Consider the following 22,950-nt stretch of genomic DNA (forward strand, 5'->3'; position numbering starts at 1 on the left):
AAAGGAATGGGAGAAGGAAAAGAGATGACGCTGGTTTTATAGGATTCAAAAGAAGATTGGAGGAATGAGATTAACAGGAAGGACAAGAAGGGAAGAAGCAATTATTTCTCGTTTAAGAGGTGAAATATTTACAATATCATGTTTCAGGTGGAGTCGCAGTGCTTGCTCTCCATTTAGTCACTGAAACCAGAAACCTGAACACGAATGTGGTAATTCTCCCGTTGACTGCCTCCTCCTCCTCCTCCTCACCTTCAGAGCATCCACCTTTCATTCCTGAGGACGGTGCCTCCGTACTCCCACCAGGCCCAGGTGTGGTTCGACCTGATGAGGGAGTTCAGGTGGAACCACATCATCCTGATCGTCAGTGACGACCACGAGGGCCGAGCCGCCCAGAAGAAGCTGGAGACGCTGCTGGAGGAGCGAGAGACCAAGGTGAGAGATCTGCGTACCTGCGGTGCCCTCATCACATGTGCAAGGTACACAGCAAAGGCCGCAGATATGGCTTAGATGTGTTCTCCAGGTGTGCATACCTGTGCAACGTGTTTATGTGCAGATCTCCCATCTGGAGGCACATGTGAAGTTACATGTGAAGAATACAGATATAACCAGAGAGGGCAGAGTTGGTGAGCAGCTGTGAAGTGGGGGCTGGTTCTGGTGGCTTAATTTATGTAGGTGAGCATCTTGGTGGGCGTGGTCTGTTTAAGGTCAGTTAAAGGACAGTTTAAGGTCAGTTTAAGGTCAGGGGGCTTAAAGGGAGCTCTTCTCTGCAGCCTGATTGGTCTAAAAGCCTCGCACCTGGCAGGACAGGTTGTCTTCTTCATGGGTGTCGCTCTTAATGCCACCTGGTGGCAGCTGGAACATCACAGGCAGCTGATTGGACGGGAAGTACTATCCTAATACAGGTTCTACGTCTATGTTCCACATGTACCTTCACATGTACACGCATGGAGTGCACAGGTTGATGAACACGCTCAGGTAAACATGAGGAGTACGTGTAAATCAGCACGTAGTTTCTGCCGATATGCACACATGAAGGGACGTGTTATGAATAAATGACGGAGGAATATGAACATTATTACAGACGACACGAACACATGCGTGTGCGTGCGCCTGCATGTGTGTGAGCGTGTTGGTGAGCGTGGGTGTTAGCGTGTTGGTGAGCATGTGTGTTAGCGTGTTGGGGAGCGTGTGTGTTAGCGTGTTGGGGAGCGTTTGTGTTAGCGTGTTGGGGAGCGTGTTGATAAGTGTGTGTGTTAGCGTGTTGGTGAGCGTGTTGATAAGTGTGTGTGTTAGCGTGTTGGTGAGCGTGTTGGTGTGCGTGTTGGGGAGCATGTTGGTGAGCGTGTTGGTGAGCGTGTTGAGGAGAGTGTGTGTTAGCGTGTTGGTGAGCGTGTGTGTTAGAGTGTTGCTGAGCGTGTTGGGGAGCGTGTTGGGGAGCGTGTTGGGGAGCGTGTGTGTTAGCATGTTGGGGAGCGTGTTGGGGAGCGTGTTGGTGAGCGTGTGTGTTAGTGTGTTGTGAGCGTGTGTGTTAGTGTGTTGGTGAGCGTGTTGGGGAGCGTGTTGTGAGCGTGTTGGTGAGCGTGTTAGTTAGCGTGTTGGGGAGCGTGTTGGTTAGCGTGTTGGGGAGCATGTTGGGGAGCGTGTTGGGGAGCGTGTGTGTTAGCATGTTGGGGAGCGTGTTGGGGAGCGTGTTGGTGAGCGTGTGTGTTAGTGTGTTGTGAGCGTGTGTGTTAGTGTGTTGGTGAGCGTGTTGGGGAGCGTGTTGTGAGCGTGTTGGTGAGCGTGTTAGTTAGCGTGTTGGGGAGCGTGTTGGTTAGCGTGTTGGGGAGCATGTTGGGGAGCGTGTTGGTGAGCGTGTGTGTTAGCGTGTTGTGAGCGTGTGTGTTAGTGTGTTGGTGAGCAAGTTGGGGAGCGTGTTGTGAGCGTGTGTGTTAGCATGTTGGGGAGCGTGTTGGTTAGCGTGTTGGGGAGCATATTGGTGAGCGTGTTGGGGAGCGTGTGTGTTAGCGTGTTGTGAGCGTGTGTGTTAGTGTGTTGGTGAGCATGTTGGTGAGCGTGTTGGTGAGTGTGTTGGGGAGCATGTTGGTGAGCGTGTGCAGGCGTGACGGTTTCACTGCATGGCCGACAGTCAGCGCCTCTGTGAGGCCTTCATCCTTCCTTCATCAGACACGTGATTTTCCTTCATCCATCCATTGCCGTCTCCTCTCGTCTTTCATCCATTCTTTATTTTTCCTCTTTCAGTCCTTCGTCTTTCTCAGCTCTCCTTCATCGCTTCCTCATCCCCCTCATCATCCTCCTGACTCTCTTCCTGCCGGACGTTCCATCGCAGCTTCTTCATCATCACCTTTCTGTTCCTTCGTCGATCCCCACCAAGATTGTTGACCTGTTCTACTATCAGAACCGCGGTTCTGATAGTAGAACCTCGTTAGTGTGGCACATCTATGATGTTCTTCAACACAAACCTTCAGTTTGAATCAGTTCCTGAAGTTCTGATCTCACCTTAGGTCCAAACCGGACGTGTGTTCAGATAAATGACCCGGTGGTTGAGGGTTGTGGAAGTAACACACGTTTCTCTAAATAATGTTGTGTATGTGTTTAGCTTCTAAAATACATTTTTCACTTTTGTCGTTTTCATAAAATAAAACTAAATGTTGGACCCGACCCAACCTGTCTTCATCCTGGGGCTCCCATTCTGGACCTACTGGTTTAGTCTGGGACCTCCTGGTGATGGCAACGTCTCTGAATAGTTCTCTGGACCTGATGAACCTTATTCCGGACTTAGTGAGGCCATCTCCAGACTCCACCAGAACCAACTGGTCCCCCTCACTGAACGGACCAGCGGTGATTGTCTCCCGGCTGGTCTAAAGACCATCTGAGTAGATTCTGGACCTTCTGGTGCTCTCTCAGAACATCTAAAGAAATGATGCGTTTCTTCTGGAGATGCTGACTGACACCGACTGGTTCTGATTCTGCCGGTCCGGACCGAGATGTTCTGATCTTGTTGCTTACGCTGAAGCTGACCTTTAACTGGGACCAACTGGACCTGCAGTTCAGGTTCTGGGTTTATTGAGGCTTCATGGCTACAGTTCTGTTGGGGCTTACTTCGGGTCTCCGTGTTCTGATTCTGCACGTCTTGACTCTGGATCTGCTGGTCCTGAATTCAGGGTTATTGATCCTTGAAATCTGTTGGTTCTGACTTTGAACATCAGCCAGTTGAGAAGGAAAGCAATTTGCCTTTTCTGCTGGACCTGCTGACATGAACGGGCTGGTTCTGGTTCTGATTCTGCAGTTGTGGTGTTTGTGTCTGACTGAAGCTCTCTGCTGTTGACCAGACTGGCTGATTTTGAGACGATGTGGAAAGTTGCTAACGGGTTCTGATTAACTTTACTTTGGACGTGCAGCTGCTGGTTCTTGATTGCTGGTCTTGACCAGAACCGACTGACCCAACCTCGGTCAGCAGGTCTCCTCTCTTCACCTCTTGACCTAAAGTCTTTACTCAAGGTCTTTCTGACATTAGGAGGCAGACGTTTGGACTCTGAACCTGAAGAGCTTTGCTCCTGTTGACCCAGACCACTGGTCCAGACCAGGGCCTACTGGTTCTGAGGAGTTCTGGTTTTAGTCGCGTTGGTTGTGATGAGGAATCAGCTCTGGTGAGGTGTCTCTACTTCCTGGTAGAGATGTCCAGTGGTTCCCTCTCTTAGGTGGGTCTCTGGGTTCTTCCAGGACCACGAACGTTTAAAGCGTTGCTTCAGTAAACTACAATCTTTTGGTATTTATTTAGGACTTTATTTTAGTGTCAGAGTCTGGCAGGGGCGCCTCCAGGACATGGCACAGGGGTGGCCATGGCCCCCCCTGTGCCATGTCCTGGCCACCCCATTGGCAGGTGTCTATTGTAGTAGTGTCAGTTTAGCATTTCATCCTATCATGCACAGCCAGCAAGACAGACACTCTTCCTTGGCTTTTATCGCCAGTATCTACTTTCCTTAGTAACCATTTTGTTTTCTAATAAATGAATAAATGTACACCTTATTCCTAATGTAATTACGCAATAAAAATGTATTGTTGTTCAACTCAAAATGTTAACTGTGCTATTATTGGGCTACGCACATTAGATCATTAGGAACATAAAAAATTCAGAAAACCACTAAAAACCATAAGATATTAGTAGGCGTTTACTTAAGTCTTTCTGATTCTGCCTGTTTTCTACATGCAGCTTTACTACAACAGTAGAATAAAATCCTGAAATTACAGCTTTTAGTTTCAGTGCCACCCCAAGACTTTAAGTGGCTCCATCTGGCCACCCCTATGAAATATTTCTGGAGGCGCCACTGCACGAACGTTTAAAGCGTTGCTTCAGTAAACTACAATCTTTTGGTATTTATTTAGGACTTTATTTTAGTGTCAGAGTCAGTCTGGCCATGGTCCAGATGTCTCGGCTCCTGGTGAGTCTGTGGTTCTGGACCGACAGGCGTAACGTTTGTCCCAAATCAGGACCAGTTGGTCTGAAGGCTGGACCTTCTGGACGTGGTGACCTTAACACCAGGCCTAACGGTGTGGACTTGTCGTTTTGTACCGGAACCAGAGGGTCCGGGTCCGGACCTGCTGGTCTAGGATCAGAATCCAGTGAAATAGTGTCAGTCTTGGTGGAGGTTTGAGTATGGTTGTGTTTCCTTTCCTTCTCTGAGCTGATCTTCCTCTCCTCTCTTCCTGTCTGTCGACTCATGGCATGGTTTCAGGTCTCCATCTGTCGTTCCTCATCACCGCGACTCTGACGGAGATCAGAGCCGTGCAAACACAGCTCAGCTGCTCCGGGTGCAGCGGTCCGGCCGACTGTCCGTCAGTTCTGCTCCGCTGGCGGGGAGCAGGACAGGAGGAGGTCAACGACTGCCGCTTTCACCTCCCTCAGCTCCTCTGCAGCTCATCAGGACATAAGCTTTAATTATCTGCTCAAAAAGCAACCGTAACCCTCAGAGTTGTCCCAGCAGGGGGCGCCGCTGGGCAGACAGGTCAAAGCTAAGGTCAGGAGTTACGACCCAAAGAGGTTCTGCAGAGTTTTTCAGAGCGTTAAGAACAGGACCGGCAGAGATCTGGTGGAGATTGTGAATGTTAGAGGCTGCTTACTGTGGAGGAGGGACATGAATATTACAGCACATTAGCTAAAGTAGGTGAGCAGCGCTGCCGCTCCGCCGCTGTCTCTCATAAATATCCCAGCAGCACCGAGGAGCAGAACCAATCCGGCCCGGTTCAGCAGAGCGAGCAGCAGCCAGCGTCTGCAGAGACGTCGGGGAAAGCAGCCCTGATGGACTGAACAAGAACGGAGGTGAATCTAGAACCAGAACACGTCCGCCGGCCCGGTGGCGCCGGCCCGGTGGCGCCGGCCCGGTGACTCCGGCCCGGTGGCGCCGGCACCAGGAGTCCTGCTGGCAGGGAGGAGCCCCATGGTGACTGGTTCCTGTGGAGCAGCTGCTTATAGAACCTCAGAAAGACTTTAAAGAAATCAGAGAACGTGACAAGCTGACCCAATCAGGCAGAACATTATGACCACTGACTCACGGCACCTGTAGGCGGGGCGCATAAACCAGGCAGAACATTATGACCACTGACTCAAGGCACCTGTAGGCGGGACGCATAAACCAGGCAGAACATTATGACCACTGACTCACGGCACCTGTAGGCGGGGCGCATAAATCAGGCAGAACATTATGACCACTGACTCAAGGCACCTGTAGGCGGGGCGCATAAACCAGGCAGAACATTATGACCACTGACTCACGGCACCTGTAGGCGGGGCGCATAAACCAGGCAGAACATTATGACCACTGAATCACGGCGCCTGTAGGCAGGGCGCATAAATCAGGCAGAACATTATGACCACTGACTCACGGCGCCTGTAGGCAGGGCGCATAAATCAGGCAGAACATTATGACCACTGACTCACCGCACCTGTAGGCGGGGCGCATAAACCAGGCAGAACATTATGACCACTGACTCATGGCACCTGTAGGCGGGGCGCTTAAATCAGGCAGAACATTATGACCACTGACTCACGGCGCCTGTAGGCGGGGCGCATAAATCCAGCAGCTGGTTAGAAGCAGGACAGCTTGGCATCGTGCCGATTGGGTCTGATGACCGGATCAGAACCCGGTGCCAGGGCTCACTGATGCATGTGGGAAACACAACCCGGTCTGTGTGGTCCGGTCCAGCCGACGAGTCGATGCTGGTTCTGATAAAAAGGTGTCCCAGAACTTCCCCCCGATGCCCTGCGGCTCTCCTGGGAGGCTCCCTGGGAAGAAGCCAGGCATGCGGAGGTGGTGTGAGGGTTTGGCCAGGTTCTGCTGGGAAAGCTCATCCATGCGATTCATGATAGGTACCACACACCTGAGCATAGCAGCAGAACCAGAGCCTCTCTGAGCAGAACCACGCTCCCTGCCACAGAGCAGGAAGACGGATCGGTGAAGCTCTCAGCTCCAGGTGATCTATGCGGGCCCTCAGGTAGCTCCCAGCTGGAAAAGGTCCCGGGTTCTGGAGGAATAACTGGGCCGCTCAGGACCCGGCGTGTGGATGTAAGTTTAATGAGAGGAACCCTCGGCAGTGATGGGGCGCTGCTCCGCCGCAGCAGATTAGTATCAGAGGAGGCTTTGAAGTCGCAGCTTGTTAAGCAGGGCGGATGTGAGCCTCGGCGCCGTCGGACCGACTCTCGTCACGTTCAGGTGTTCCCTGAAGCCTCCTGCTTGGATACGCCTCTCAGCTGGGAGGGGAACATCTTCCCGTGGTTCTGATGAATCAGTGTGGCCGGTTCTGAGCCGTCAGAGCTCTGCTGTAGAAATATACACTGCAAAAACAGATCTAAAAATAAGTAAAATGTTCTTAAAGTTAGTGTATTTGTCCTTGATTTCAGCAGGTAAATAAGATTATTTGCCAATGGAATGAGTATTTTGACCCCTAATATAAGATAATTAGACATCCTGCACTTGAAATAAGATGATGGAGATGAGTTGTTCCTATTTTAAGTGCAAAAATCTTATTCCATTGGCAAATCATCTTATTTACCTGCTCAAATCAAGGACAAATGCATTCATTTTAAGAACATTTTACTTATTTTAAGTTTCGTTTTTGCAGTGTAGCAGCTCTGTTCACACCTGCAGTCACAACTCAGGGTAAATATAGCAGCGGAGGGTGGCTGTGATCTGCCGCTGCGCCTAAATCCACGGCTCCTCAGCCACAGGCTATTCTAACTATTGCACCACGCCTCTGATTGGACAGCTGGGCCGTACCGTAGCCAATCAGAACCAACCCTACAGACCAGCGGGATTGTTTGATTGTAAAACTATAATCTTGGAGGGGGGGTCCTCGCATCACAAATACAACATTCCCAGAGGACGGGTCGGGCGGTGATACCTGCCAGGTGTTACGAACAGGTGTCTAATGTAATATTTATCAGCTGGACAGAGTCTCAGGGCAGCAGCTGCTCACGGCTGACACTAATGACGCAGATCAAAAACGCCAAAAAGTCACATACAGATGGAAGCACAGATGTGAAGGAATAATGTTTCTGTGCAGGGATGTGATTCAGGGACGGACAGTCGGACGGACGGCCGGAGGCTCTGCGATGTGTTTGCCTCTGACTCTCCTGCCCCCGAAGCAGAAGAAGAACAGATCATTTGTTGGATGCTTTGCTGCGACTGTCTATAATCTCTGTGTCTGCATATTTTCTCTGTGCACATCACCCATCAGACTAAAAACAGGAACTATGAAAACCTCGACCAACAGAACTTTGACTTCAGGAGAACACCCAAGGTATAAACTTGCATGGTGACATGATGCACGCCGCCCAACCAATCTCTGAGCTCGCCCAGTAGTAGCCAAACACCGGTTAGCCCCGCCCACCCGCCCAGATCCAACCCGGCTCCAGAGATAGACTCTTGTCCTGGTGGCACGTCTTCTCTCCACCATCTCTTTTCTTTCTTTTGATTTTTCATGATTCCTGCACACAGAGAATGGGTTCACACTGCCAGGAGAGACGCCCTTCCTCTTCCTCTCCCTCCCTCCCTCCTTCCCCCCCCGGTCTTCCTCCATGTGAAGGGTTGCATGCAGCCAGGCTGACGCTTGGCTCTGTCTGCAGATCTCTGAGGAACTCTGCCCCCCAGGATCCTTTCGCTCCTCCTTTTTCTTTTGAGAAATGAACCACTCTCTCCTCCTCCTTCTCCCCCTCCCCTCTCCTCCCTGTCCTCCTTCTCTCCACTCCAACTTTTTTTTTTAATTTGCAGTTGCATCAGCGCTCTTTAACATGCACGACCCTGATTGGTTGGTTGGAGTCAGTTTGCATGTGCCACCACACCACGCCTCCCTTATTTCTCTTCAGGCTTTGACTTTGAGTTTTCTTTCAGTTCAGCAGACCTTTGACTCTTTCTGCCTCCATCTTTCTGCCCACCCCCCTCCTCCCGTGGTAGCATGGGTGAGATGGAGCATGGTCGAAGCTGGGTGGGGGTGGGTGGGGTGGGGAGCGGGTCGGTCCAGGAATGTCCAAGCTAACGACGCCTGTCCTATGATGTGTTGTGTGGTGTTGTGTTCTGCCGTGTCTCTCCCTGTCCCTTGGCGGCGCCGGTCCATCGATGGCGTGGTCCTCCAGGCGGAGAAGGTGCTGCTCTTCACCCAGGACACCAACCTGACGGCGCTGCTGCTGGAGGCCAAAGACCTGGAGGCTCGAGTCATCATCCTGTCAGCCAGGTGAGCAGAACCCTGAGGGCTCTGTAGGGATGATGGATGGATGAAGGGCTGCATCTCAGCTAATCAGGATTAAATTCTGCAAGTTTAACAAGTTGTGACAAATGTTAAAGGTATACTATGCAACCGGGGTTGATTTTCCAGCGAGGCTCCCCCCAGAGGGTGAAAGTAAAAGTGCACTGTCATAAAGATGCTCAGCTGTTCTGGTTTCTCCGTCAAGCCAGGCGCGGTTGTTTTGAGCTTAGCAGACAGGCGAACGCAACGAAAAGTGGAAAAAACGGCAGTACAAACAATGACTAACACAGTGAAAGTATGAACATCAGGGTTTCCCGCAGCGCTATCTTGGCGAGGTGGCCGCCTCGGCAACATTAAAAAAATATATATATAAAAAATAAATAAATAATAATAATAATAAAAAACTCAATATGGTTGCATGTTTATTTGACGTTAACACGCGTTTCTTTGTTGCTTTCGCGCGTGCATATAGTGAATGGCAGGGCAAAAACACATGGAGTTCTCGCCGTAAAGCAAGACCGACTCTTGCGGTTTTGCACCAGACTTCTGAGCCTGTGGGTGCGGGCCGAGGGCTCCTGCAATTGCAAGTACGGTATTTCACCCACAGACCACCAGGGCGACCGAGAAAACCTTTGTTGGACCTGAAATGACTCATTTAATCATCCAAAACGGTATGGAACACATTAATTAACTGAAAAATGTTGCATAGTATGCCTTTAAGTTGAAGCCCTTTCAAAGGTTTTCACCCCCTTGGCATTTTACCTATTCTGTAACAATCAAACCTGCAATTTCAATGTTTTTAATCTTATTTTATGTGATGGATCTGCACAAAATAGTCAAAGCTGGTGAAGTGAAACTAAAAAAACAAAATAAAAAGAATTTAAAAAACAACTGCATACGTCTTCACCCTCTTTGCTATGCTGCAGCTAAGAAGTTCTAGTGCAGCCTATTAGACTTAGACTTAGACAACTTTATTTGTCATTCGGTATGCACAAAGTGCGTACAGAACGAAATTTTGTTTCGTACAGCTTTTGTAAATCGCAGTAGAAGTTAAATTACAGTTTTGGGTGCAGCAGAGATTTAGAAGTAAACAGTAGATTTTAAATATACAGTATACAAACAATTCAAATGTAACAAAAAATAGACATTATTTATGTACAGATTGGATTGTGCAAGGGCATTTGTGCATGAATGCATTTATATGTGCAATTTTAAGACTAGGAGTCCAATAGCATTTGTAATGCTATATGAGCTGCAATGATGCAAAAATGTGCAAAAAAATGCAAATGTGTGAATATCTGAGCTGCAATGATGCAAAAATGTGCAAAAAATGCAAATGTTGTGCAGAGTTTATAGGTTGTAGTTCAGCAGTTCAACAGTCTGATGGCAGCAGGGAAAAAGCTGTTGCAGAACCTGGTGGACCTGAAGTGGATGCTGCGGAACCTCTTCCCAGAAGGTAGCAGGGAGAACAGTCCATGGTGGGGATGTGAGGAGTCCTTGATGATGTTACGAGCTCGGGACACACAGCGCTGAGATGAAATGTCTTTTATGGTGGGAAGAGGAGCCCCGATGATCCAGACCAGACAGGCGTCTATTACCTTCAGATGTCCCATAATTGGTGAGATAAAGTCCACCTGTGTGCAGTCTAGAGGTCATGTGACCCGTATACTGCACACAGGTACACCGGGTCATGTGACCAGGATAAACACACCTGAGAGGGAGGCGCTGAGCAGGAGGCGTCACACCGTAAAGGCCAAGAAGCTCCAGACAAGTCAGGGACAAAGTTGTTGAGAAGAACAAGTTAGGGTGGAGAACAAGTTTCCAGATCTCTGATGTTCCCCCGAAGCGTCATCAGATCCATCATCTTCAAAGCAGCTGGTAGCGTAGCCAAGCTGCTAAGACAGAGCCAGAACCCCCAGACCGGCCAGGAGGCTGCACAGAGGTTTAAGGTCACCCTGAAGGAGCTGCAGAGGCCCACAGCAGAGCCGGGAGGATCTGTCCAGAGGACCACCATCAGCCGTACGCTCCATAGAGCCGGGCTTCATGGAGGAGAGGCCAGAAAAAGGCTAATGGTGTTAGAAATAAGAAGACAGAGTTTGACTTTGCCAAAAGGCATGTGGGCAACTCAAATGTATGGAGGAAGGAGTCTGGTCCGGTTAGACTATTCAGGAAAGTGCTTTAAGCCGCTTGTCTGGTCTGGAGCAAAAGCAGAGTGTATTTCTTTTGTTTGGTGCGGTTTGCGTTCACATTGTTCTTTTTGGATACATAAAAAAAACACCATTGAGTCATTTCTTTTGGACAGAAATGACTCAATGGGGACGTAGCGCAGACCCAAACATGGAGCAAAGCTACGATGGAAATCCTGGTGCTGCGCCTCAGTTCTGCATATTTGTAACTGATTAATCATTGAGCAGCTCATTCAGCCCAGGCTGCCAGACATTTTTAGTTCTGATCTTGAAACGGCATCAACAAATGTGCCCTAAAGCCGAGGGAGTCCTACATCAGGCTGGCAGCAGCACTGCTAAGCACCAAGGAAGACGTTCACGGCTACCGTGGCTCGTTAAGTCCAAAGACATGTATGTTTTCTGTAGTTGGTCCGGATCAAAACCGTCTCATATTCATACCCAACAACTTCAGTATTTTCCAACTTCTGAACAGAGACGGTTTCTCTCTAAATAGGTCAGTAGCAAAGCGCCTGGTTTGCAACATGTTCTGTTCTGCAGCAGCAGCTTTGTCCTTAAACGAAGCACAGAAGGTGCATAAACAGGCGATAAGCCCGGGCCAGCCTGCAGCAGCAAGATGAAGGTGAACCAGAAGGAGACTTCTGCTACTGAGGACTCAGTAGAGAAAAGTGGACTGCAGCCCAGATGTTGCTTGAATTAGCAGCTGTACAAAAGGTCCAGACCAAGAAGGGAAACAAACTCTGGTCCATTTAAAGCTGACCATATGTGGCACGTGGGGAATACACCTGAAACTGAACTTTCGGGCCACCAAGGAGAACGTTCTAGAACGTGATCTCCTCGGTGAAAGATGGCGGCGGCACCGGCTGTCGGGGGCAGCGCTACGGCGGACCACCCCTGAAATCTGTTTGCCCCCCAAGAATCAAAAAATTAAACTGGAAAAAGGGGCAAAAGGAGGAGAGCATGGTAACAAAGCTAAGATTTGGACATACAGGACTTGATTATGCACGTTTTAAAATACAGACCCATAATACAGGGAAATGTGACCATAGAACATGTTATACACATAAGCTGTGTTTCAGAGCTCGTTTTATTTCTGTTACATTGTTAATAAACTGCAAATTATATACAAATCTCATCTCCTTTGGGCCTAATATGTAGTTAAATATATTTAATGTTTAGAAACAAATGATTGGTTGAGAATCACATTAATTCTCATAGTCTGGGGCCACCCTGTCTCAGGGAAAACGTGTAATAGTCATGTTGGTCGTTTATTTGGTCCATTCATTAACGTTGGTTTGCAACCAGGTCGTTTCTTCCAGCCAGAATAAAGAACATTCCTGTACTTTACGTGGGAAACTCGACATTTAAAGAAAGCATCTGCATTTTGATGACATTCCTAGCAGGAAGTGTGTATAATATTTTCATAATTGTTGTTCAGGGAATGTAGACAATCTTTCATTTGTTAGTTTTGATGAGGCTGCTGCTAAGGATGCTGCTGTCACCAAAGCAGGGCTGCGTTCCATTTAGTCTGTGATCAATCCCTTAATGGTTCTTTTATGGGTGGTTATCAGCAACAGGGACTGGGAAACTGGTGCGGGTCGATGGAAAGGTGGATGGTGCTAAATACAGGGACGTCTGGGAGTAAAGTCTGTGCTAGGCACCGTCGCTGTGCAAACCTTCTAGTTGAATACGGGGCAGAGTTTGATGCCAATCCCCTGCAGTGGCTCCATCTGGACGCCCCTATCTCCAAAGCCGGCTACAAACTGCCGTGTTTGCTCATGCAAGCCAACGTAGACCTGGCCTCTCCCTTAACACACATGCACATACGTATCACCACGACTATTGTTGCCCCTCCAGCTTTGCACGGCTTGTATCTTTATGCTCCAACGTTTCTGTGCCGATGCAGTAATCGGCTCCTTGTGGATGTAGCCTCAGTGTTCCTGCGATCGGAGACGGAGGCTCAGCTTCCAGCAGAACAACGAGCCCCAGCAGACTGCTAAAGCAACACTGGGAGGGCTTAAAGGGAAACATTTAAATGTGTTAGAATGGCCTAGTCAAAGTCCAGACCTCAGTCCATTTGATACAGTCCAACATGAAAGCGCTGCGGCCGTTTAGCCTCACAGAGACGGATCCAGAGCCTCTGATGGCTCTACAGAGGACTGGCTGTAGGGGGTGGACAGATCTGCACACTGAAGCTTCCTGTTTTATCCTATTTGTTGTTTGTTCACAATAAAATAAAACATCTTCAAAGCTGTCGGCGTGTTCTGTAGATGAAATGATACAACCCCACTTACTATCCATGTAGTTTCAGGCTATGAGGCAACAAAGCATGGAAAATGCCCACGGGGTGAATACTTTTGCAAGGCACTGTAGCTTAGAATGTTTTATTAATAAATGAATCATCATAAACATTCATATCTGTAAAGTTCTCTGAGTTCTGTTGACCCATGAAATGTCAAGGGTGATTAGCTAGGAGCTGTAATTAAGGCTATTCGGCTCTTCAAAATCCCACAAACATCTGTTGGTTTACTTCCTGGTTGTGTTTGTTTACTTCCTGTGTTTTATTGTTTACTTCCTGTTTGTTTCTTTGCAGCGAGGACGAAGCTGCTGCTGTGTACAAAGCGGCCCGACAGCTAAACATGACCGGTTCTGGTTACGTGTGGCTGGTCGGAGAGAGGGAGATGAGCGGCAAAGCGCTGAGCGAAGCTCCTGATGGTAATGCCGTCCTCGTCCTCTCCTCCTCTCGCTCGTCTGTCTGTCTGTCGTCAGCTCTGCTTCCATCCAACGTTCAGACTCAAGGTTTGACCTACAGCTGTGAGGCAGCTGGGCTCCAGACGGCAGGAGCTGCTGGAAACATCTCTGTATTCGGCCATTTTGTTTAGGTTGGAGGGTTTAACCAGGATTAGAAATGAGTTTGGATCTAAAAAAACCCCAGGAATCTAACAACATTAACTGATACGGAGAGAGTCAAAAATTCAAAGCAGGTCTAAACAGGTAGCATGAACTTAAAAAAATAATCATCTAACGGTCTGGGCTGCTGAGTCAGGACAGGTGTAATACGCTCTGATGAGACGGGTGGGGAGCAGGAAGGTGGGATGACTGATATGCTGGTAAAGATTCTCAGTCATCCAGGTCATGGTCATTCCAAAAAAAGTAAAAAACAAAGCAACTGGACTTGTTTTTCGTAGTTGAAGATGTTTCACTTCCTCTCCAGGAAGCTTTCTCAATTGAAAAAGTCTGGAGTAATGTGGAGCATCAAGCTTTATACTATTGCCTAACAAAGGCCTTGTAATAGCTATAACATGCAAATTCAACCAAAACAGGTCCACCCCTTAGCAATGGGCGGTCATTTAAGCCATTAAGGCAGCAGATTGAACCGAAACTGGTCCACTCCTCTGTAACGAGGAGTCATTAAGGTCGTTATTGGCTTGGCTTAAAGGAACAATGTTTTGATCACCCGAATGAGGGTGAGAGTTAAGGTGATGATTGGCCGGAATTAATTCTATAGCTTTATTTTAATTTTTTGAGAGTTGGAACCTAAGGCCTCCTCCTCTGTTCAAAGTTGTTTTTTCTCTCCGTTATGACTGAATAATAACGAAAAAAGGTAATGAGAAGGAAACCAGAGAAATCACAAGAGGAGTTTTGCCTTGAAGGTCGGGTCGTTCTATAAACTCTGTTCAGGACGGGATATCTGAGCTTTGTGAAAAAAAACAGAACATGTAACGGTAAAGAACATGTAACAGTGCACTTTAGGATGAAGAAGACTGAGATGCAAGGCGCTGAGGTCCTTTCCTCCAGTTTTTTTTCAGTTTTGTCAACTTTAGACAAAACTCAGACCATAAATGAGAACATCGGGTTGGGCTTAACAGACCCAGTTTACATTTCTAGTTTTACCACAATCACAGTTTAGATTAGAGACTTTCCCCCAAAGTGTTCAGTGGTTCTGACTCGGTAAAATGTCCCGGACCTTTTGCAGGTCCAGGTTCTCCATTCAGACGAAGGTATTTCAGCCACTGCCTCCCGCTGCTGGAGGACCTCCTGTTTTCTGTCCAATTAGAGCCCAGAAAGCAGAGAGACACGCCCACACTCCCATCCCTGCCCAGTAAATGGTTCTGATGAAAGCAGACCTGAAGGTTCTGTTTAAACACTGGAAACCCAGAACTAAAAATAAGTAAAATTTTCTTAAAATTAGTGTATCTGTCCTTGATTTGAACAGGTAAATAAGATTATCTGCCAATGGAATAAGATTTATGCGCTTAAAATGGGAACGATTCGTCTCCATCATCTTATTTCAAGTGCAGGACGTCTAACTATCTTATTTTAGGGGTCAAAATACTCATTCCATTGGCAGATAATATTATTTACCTGCTCAAATTAAGGACAAAAACACAAATTTTAAGAACATTTTACTCTACTTTTCTTGCAATGAACTATTCGGTCTCCTGCAGGAAACCCTGCAGACACAGAACCGTGTCCACGTCTGATCCAGAATTAGTTTGATTAATTCATAGGTTTTACTCTCGTCTCAGACTGTATGTGAGGCTAGAATTCTGGTTCTGTTGGCCCGTTTGGTAAAAAGAGGGCTGATGTTCTGGTTGCTAGGCGGGGACTAACTTGGCGAGTCTCTGGTCCAGACATTACTTAGCCGCTTCCTTTTTATAATCCTCCTAAGAATCCATCAGAGTCGGGATCTTCTTCATGACCAGCAGGTGTGTGCTGGACATCGCTGAAGGTCCGACAACAGGCTGCTGGTTCTGCTGAACGTTCCTCTACAGAACCCGTGTGGGTTCTCCTGAGCTGCTCCCTGGTTGGATGGAAACACAGCTGCTCTCTCTCCGGTAGTGCCGAGGGTCTCTGATGAAGGAAGCTAATCCTCCTCACTGTCACTTAGCTTCTTGGTGTGTTTCTCTGGTTCTACATACCGCTGGACCTGGTTGAATGTTTAAACATCAGAAAGCGGTGGAGACATGTTTAAAGGTTCCCAACCAGTTGTTTTTTTTTTTTTTCGTTGTAACTGTGGCTTTGAATGTGTCTAACATCTTTTTGTTTCATTTTCTATAGTGTGTGTCGTCTGCCCGCCCGTCTGCCCGTTCTCACAGTACACGACCAATCACAGGGGCCGATTCATGGGAGGGTGGTGGGGGTGTGGGGGTCGCTGTTGAAGTGTGTGGGGGTGGGGTTGGGGGGGCTGATGCTGAGGTTACCGTGATGTGTGTCCAATCGAACATGGGTAAGATGCCTCCGCTGCTTCCTGTTACCTGCCTGACGCGGTCAATAAAGGCCCCGCCCACTGCTGCAACGTGGAGGCTGGGGGCGGGGCTTATTGAGTCAGCAGATTACACAGACAGCCAGAAGATCACCTGGTACCAGGGTTCCCTTCAGACAGGGTGAACGCTTCCCATACACTGAGCTATATTATACACTGGAGTGCTAATCACCGTCTGTTTGAACGAGTCGCTTTGAAGCCACCAGCCGCCATATTGGTACTCCCTATTTCCCCCCTGTAACTAGGGAATATGTGCGCTGCAGCATCGAATAACGAGGATTTTCTCATGTTCAGGGGGGGCTTAAGACTTTTAAAATGTCAAATGCCATATAGTTTTATGTTATGTTCTAAAACTATCAAGTACTGAGAAAGCCATGTGCTGAAATATTTTGCATTTTATTCATTTAAATATATATGTTTAACATTTATAAATATATAAATAACAATATACAAAAACATATATTTACATATCTGTATACATATGTATACATATATACATATACACATACTTATACATACATATATATATATATATATTTAATATGAATAACATGTAAAATATTTCAGCACCTAATTTCCTAGTAGTTGATAGTGTTAGTACATCCACTGACTGTAGAATTACCTATGAAACAATTTCACTCAGCCAGAAAACTGCTTGTTGTTGCAACCAAATCCTATGGGATTATGTGAGAGTAGGGAGTAGCAAGATGGCGGCCAGTGACTTCAGTTTTTCGGCAAAATCAGCACTCCAGTGTATTATATAGCTCAGTGTTTTCATAAGGTCTTTCATAAGATCCTTAAACCTGCTCAGAACACTGCCACGAATTCCAGGTAAAACAGCCTGAAGCGTTTAATGCGTCAATTAAAGAGCTTCAGATAAAACTAATCAGACTTCATCAAGGTGCTGAATTTTTTTGGAAAAAAAGGAGTAAAACCCTGTCTGACAATCTGGTTCCCTGATCCACTGACCCCCTGATACCCTGACGTTCTGACGTCCTGGTACCGTGATCCAATGACGTTCTGACATCCTGGTACCGTGATCCAATGACGTTCTGACGTCCTGGTACCGTGATCCAATGACGTTTTGAGGTCCTGACTTGGATCCTTGGCTGCTGTGTAATCGGCTGCTGCTCTCTTTCTGTGGTTTTTATCGCTCCAGGAAACATCCTCACCAACCGGCTGCTGCACTCTTGACAGACGAAAGGATTTTTCTTCACATTAGAAACAAATGCGATGAAAAACATCCTTCATTTGTTTAAAAGTGCTGCTAATCTGCACTCAGTGCCGTTTGTCTCTGCTTTCGGCAGGCTGGAGGTTTCTTTCCAGGGAATATGTTTCAGACGACCCTGACGTTAATCCTGTAGATCTCTCTGTAGTTTCCACCTTGGTTGTGGTTCTGAAGATGCCAGAACATTCAGTGTAATGTCCTGGTACAACTTTATTAGATTAATTTACTTTGCAACTGTTTAACTAGTTTCAACAAAACTATTTGAAACGAAGTTTGTCACAATTAAGAGCATATCTAGGTACAAAGAGGTTAAACTGAGCCGGACCTTTGACCCAATGTTCCGACCAGAGATTTCAACACGTCATTGTGAAAAACAGCTTAAAGTAGAGTTGTCTGGTTTTATTTATCAGGACATAAAAACTTTTCTGGTCTTCAGCAACACTGAAAATGTTCTTCACATGAACAACAGCAGAGGAGACATTACACATTATCATTTATTTACCTTAATCCCACAGCTGGTAGAACCTCCTCTAGCAGCTTTTAGAACATATTTCAGCAACATTTAGAACATCCTTCAGCAGCTTAAAGATCCTCCTTCATTTGATTTTAGAACCCATTTCAACAGCTTTTAGAACCTCCTGCAGATTTTACAATGTCTTTATGTCCAGATTCATAGCATTTAAGAAAGTGAGAGACTGGACTTAAGTTTTACTGTGACTGAAGGTTGGAACAGCCGTAATAAAATCTGACTGAACCCGTTTTAGCTACACATCCTCACAAAGATTCCCATCTCGAACACAGATTTCATACTTAGTGTCGGTTGAATCCGATCAGATTTGTTCGTGGGGTTTAAATTGTTACAGCAATGAACACCGCCAGCTTCTGAAACTGTTTCCTGAAAAGAAACCTGTGAAGCTGAACTGTGACATTTTTGGATTTTGCTGCTGTTGTTCTTCAACAGACTCGTGTGACACTATGAAAGAAAAAGCTTCTGCATTTGCCGCTCAGCCAACTTAGCAACAACCTGCTAGCAGTGCTAGCATTGGTCTTTGTTCTCACAGCCAGTTTTCACTGTTTATGCAAATGTCATACTTCCAGTCTGATTGCAACAACATATGTCAGCATGTAGGAGACAAATGTTAATCTGTTTGAACCTTAACTTGTTATTTAGCGAGCTGTTTGAGGATGATATGCATGCTAGATCATGCATATCATGATCTTGATATGATCATATCAAGATGCCCAGCTCACACCTGTAAAATTAGCAGAGTTAGACCTCTTTCCAGCCCGTCACTGGTCTGCTGATGTCCAAAAAAATAAAACAACATTCCTTCAGGGAATAAGACAAGACAGTAACAGGACAAAGTGATAAGGTGTTTACATAAATCCTCCATGACCATTTCAGTTTTCCTCCTTTTAATCATCGTTATTTATCATCGTGTCTGGTAAATGAAATCAAAAACTGAATCTCATCTCTTTGCCTGTGAGAGCCACAGTTTACAGCCACTGAGAAACTTTATTCTGCTTTTAAAAGAACCCCTTGTGGCGTCGCTCCAGTAGTAGCAATTGATTATTGCCCTGCTCTGGATGTCCTCCAGGAAGTTAGCTGATGTCCTTTAGCCTTGAGTGTTAGCTGGCTGCTAAGGCTCAGGAAATGTAGCATTCTTCTTTTTCATTCTTGCTAATTTTACAGCTGACAAGACACATTATATGATAGTTGTTTCCCCAATATTTTGGTTAAAATGTTTTTTTTTGTTTTGTTTTTTTTAGTTAATCAGTTGTAAAGGTAAGCTAGCTTTGATGATGCTAGCAGTTCTAGTTGTCTGCTAAGGCTCAAGAAATGTAGCATTCTTCTTTGCCATTCTTGCTAATTTTACAGCTGACAAGACACATTATATGATATTTGTTTTCCAATATTTTGGTTAAAATGTTTTTGTTTCTTTAGTTAATCAGTTGTAAAGGTAAGCTAGCTTTTATGATGCTAGCAGTTCTAGCTGGTTGCTAAGGCTCAGGAAATGTAGCATTCTTCTTTGCCATTCTTGCTAATTTTACAGCTGACAAGTCACATTATAGGATTTTTTATATATATATTGGTTAAAATGTTTTTTTTTTTTTTAGTTAATCAGTTGTAAAGGTAAGCTAGCTTTGATGATGCTAGCAGTTCTAGCTGGCTGCTAATGCTCAGGAAATGTAGCATTCTTCTTTGCCACACTTGTTAATTTTACAGCTGACAAGTCACATTATATGATACTTTTTTTCCAATATTTTGGTTAAAATGTTTTTGTTTTTTTTAGTTAATCAGTTGTAAAGGTAAGCTAGCTTTGATTATGCTAGCAGTTCTAGCTGGCTGCTAATGCTCAGGAAATGTAGCATTCTTCTTTGCCACTCTTGCTAATTTTACAGCTGACAAGTCACATTATATGATATTTTTTCCCAATATTTTGGTTAAAATATTGTTAATCAGTTGTAAACGTAAGCTAGCTTTGATGATGCTAACAGTGCTAGCTGGCTGCTGAGGCTCAGCTGGAGGACAGATGTGGGCACTTTTCCTCGCAGTGTCGAGTCTCTGTTGAAGGAGATCACCAGCCACGCTTCATCATGTCTCAGTGGAGCTTTTCTGCGTTGAGACAAATGGTGGTGATTGTGAGAGTGATCTCCCAGCATGCAATGTGGTGTTACTGAACACTGACCTGATGCCTGAAGCCCCGAGAGTGTTTCTGAATTACACAGAGTTAATTACATCAGATTAAAGTGTGCCTCAGAGTGTGTGTTAATTAGGGTGTGTGTGTGTGTGTGTGTGTGTGTGTGTGTGTGTGTGTGTGTGTGTGTGTGTGTGTGTGTGAAGGAAGACAGCGTTTCTGTGAATCCAGTCTGATTTCCTGCTCTGTGTGTGTTTTCGTGCACGGTGCAGGCTTGTTGGGCCTCCAGCTGATCAATGGTAAGAACGAGTCGGCTCACATCATGGACGCCGTGGCGGTGGTTGCTCAGTCTCTGCAGGAGCTGTTTGAGAAGGAGAACATCACAGAGCCTCCTCGGGGCTGTGTGGGGAACACCAACATCTGGAGGACCGGGCCACTCTTTAAACGGTCAGTACCGCTGAGCACCAAGCCAGTCCAACTACAGACCCGTTTTACTCTGCCTGAGGGTCTAATGTCAATGTAATTATGCTGGTGAAGATTCTCAGTCATCCAGGTCAAAAAAACAAAGCAACTGGAAAAAACTATGGACTCAACTAAGAAAAACAAGTCCAGTTGCTTTGTTTTTTACTTTTTTTTGGAAAGTCAATGTAATTACTTTCATGTTTTTTGGGTCGGAGGGTTTTTTTTTTCCTTCAGAATTTGATTTAACAAGGACATCAAAATGTAAAACCTGATTTAGTGATAATGTGGCAGTTCAAGGTATTTTGTACCAACTGTCTGTAATAAACTGTATCTGGTGAAGCTTCAGTTAATCGTGTGTAACTGATTTCAGTTGATTTTATATTTTTCCACCAACGTCTGGTTCTAAATGAGCCCAGAACTCAGCACATGTTTTTCTGTTTACACTTCAGAAGCTTTGGCACCAGCACTGAAAAATGTTTTCTGTAGTTACAGCTATATCATCTTTTATTCAGTTATGGGTTTGTGTGTTTTTACTATGGTTGTTGTGTTTTCAGTTACTATAAGCAGGAATGGATGGGAAATTTTAAAATTCTGTAAAGACTATTAATCAAAATCCAGAATCGTGTAATAAGGTGAAGGATTATAGAACAGGCTGGTTATCAACACCATACACGCTTTTCATTAAATAAAAATTATTTCGGAACTAATTAAAGAGGCATATGTGGTGTGTGTAGGTGATCTAAAACTGTATACTACTGTATGCAGATGATCTTGTACTTACTGCTGCGAATGAATCTTCAGGTGTGGGGTGAGATGTGCTTCTCCCACACCTCGCCCCATCCCACTGGGTGACCAGAGGCCAGTCTGTGTAGAGCTGGAAGCCGGTTCTTTACCTGTAGCATTAGAAACAGGACGATTCCATTCAGTCCCAGAGGAGAGCCCACGTTTTCTGTGTGGCTTCAATGTTGTTCAAAGTAAAATGCACCTTTTGTTTTATTGTCCCCTGTATATTCAATTTAATTCAGTTCAATTCAATTTTATTTATATAGCGCCAATTCACGAAAAATGTCATCTCAAGGCACTTTCCAAAGTCAAAATCAATCATATTATACAGATTGGTCAAACATTTCCTATATAAGGGAACCAGTTGATTGCATCAAAGTCCCGACAAGCAGCATTCACTCCTGAAAGAGCGTAGAGCAACAGGGAGAGTAGTCTGCATTGTCCATGGCTTTGCAGCAATCCCTCATACTGAGCAAGCATGAAGCGACAGTGGAAAGAAAAACTCCCCATTAACGGGAAGGAAAACCTCCGGCAGAACCGGGCTCAGTATGAACGGTCATCTGCCTCGACCGACTGGGGTTACAGAAGACAGAGCAGAGACATAACAAGAGAGACAAAAAAGCACAGAAGCACACATTGATCTAGTAATCTGTTCTACATTAGATGGTAATAGCGGGTGAGCTGTCTTCCCTGGATGATGTCACAGTTAACAGAACGCCAGACCAGGTGTACCTACTATGAAGAAAAGAGAGAGAGAGCAAAAAGTTAAAAGCTAAAATGACAACAGTCATTTCAAAGCAATGCAATGTAAAACTGGAGAACAGTAGAAATCAGCAGAGTGAGAGAAATAGGCCCTGATGTCCTCCAGCAGCCTAAGCATATAGCAGCATAACTACAGAGGTAGCTCAGGGTAACATGAGCCACTCTAACTATAAGCTTTGTCAAAAAGGAAAGTTTTAAGATTAGTCTTAAAAGTAGACGGGGTGTCTGCCTCACGGACCAAAACTGGGAGTTGGTTCCACAGGAGAGGAGCCTGATAGCTAAAGGATCTGCCTCCCATTCTACTTTTAGAGACTCTAGGAAACACCAGCAGACCTGCAGCCTGAGAGCGAAGTGCTCTGTTAGGAACATACATATATGATTCCTTGATGTTTGTTCAGATCTGTGTTATAAGTGTGATGAAGATAAACTACAGTATTTTTCAAGTAGCATGTGTTTGGGTTAGCTCCGTATGTTTTGAAGCCTGGCATCTTCGAAAGAGGACACTTTATGCTTGAAGGCTGCTGGTCTGTCTGCATCTTTGAGAATGATTAGTGTCATAAAAGCCCATGAGAAATAAACTACAAAGAAATAAACTACTACTACAACTTCTGCTGCTATGTTTTATTACTATTTATTTCATGGTTAAAAGGGAAAACAAACAGAACAGAAAGTGGAAAAATGAGACGGGAGGGGACAATCCCTGTAACCATTACAGGGATTGTCTGTATTCAATTCTTGATGTAAAGTCGTACATCTCTAATAATGAGGACAATGTCATAAAGAAATTTAAGTTATTAATAAATTAAAGGTTAACACACATTTAAAAAGGTGTCAATATTTTCCTTTCTAGCTGTGCAGCTCACTTTAGAACCGGTCCAAACTGCAGTT

The 22,950-nt window shown here is 45.7% G+C and overlaps 1 protein-coding gene across 1 annotated transcript in view; it reads left to right on the forward strand.

Moving 5' to 3' along the window:
- Positions 1 to 22,950, forward strand: part of grin1b (glutamate receptor, ionotropic, N-methyl D-aspartate 1b) — a gene marked incomplete at its 3' end in the record, with an annotated part of 60,184 nt that overhangs the window by 20,783 nt on the left and 16,451 nt on the right. Inside the window, 5 exon segments of the mRNA XM_036129160.1 lie at positions 256 to 432; positions 7,735 to 7,797; positions 8,630 to 8,727; positions 13,516 to 13,637; positions 20,328 to 20,502. Coding sequence (XP_035985053.1) covers positions 256 to 432; positions 7,735 to 7,797; positions 8,630 to 8,727; positions 13,516 to 13,637; positions 20,328 to 20,502 — 635 coding nt within the window.

The sequence above is a fragment of the Fundulus heteroclitus genome, unplaced genomic scaffold (genome assembly GCF_011125445.2).
Source record: "Fundulus heteroclitus isolate FHET01 unplaced genomic scaffold, MU-UCD_Fhet_4.1 scaffold_143, whole genome shotgun sequence".
Classification (NCBI taxonomy): Eukaryota; Metazoa; Chordata; class Actinopteri; order Cyprinodontiformes; family Fundulidae; genus Fundulus; species Fundulus heteroclitus.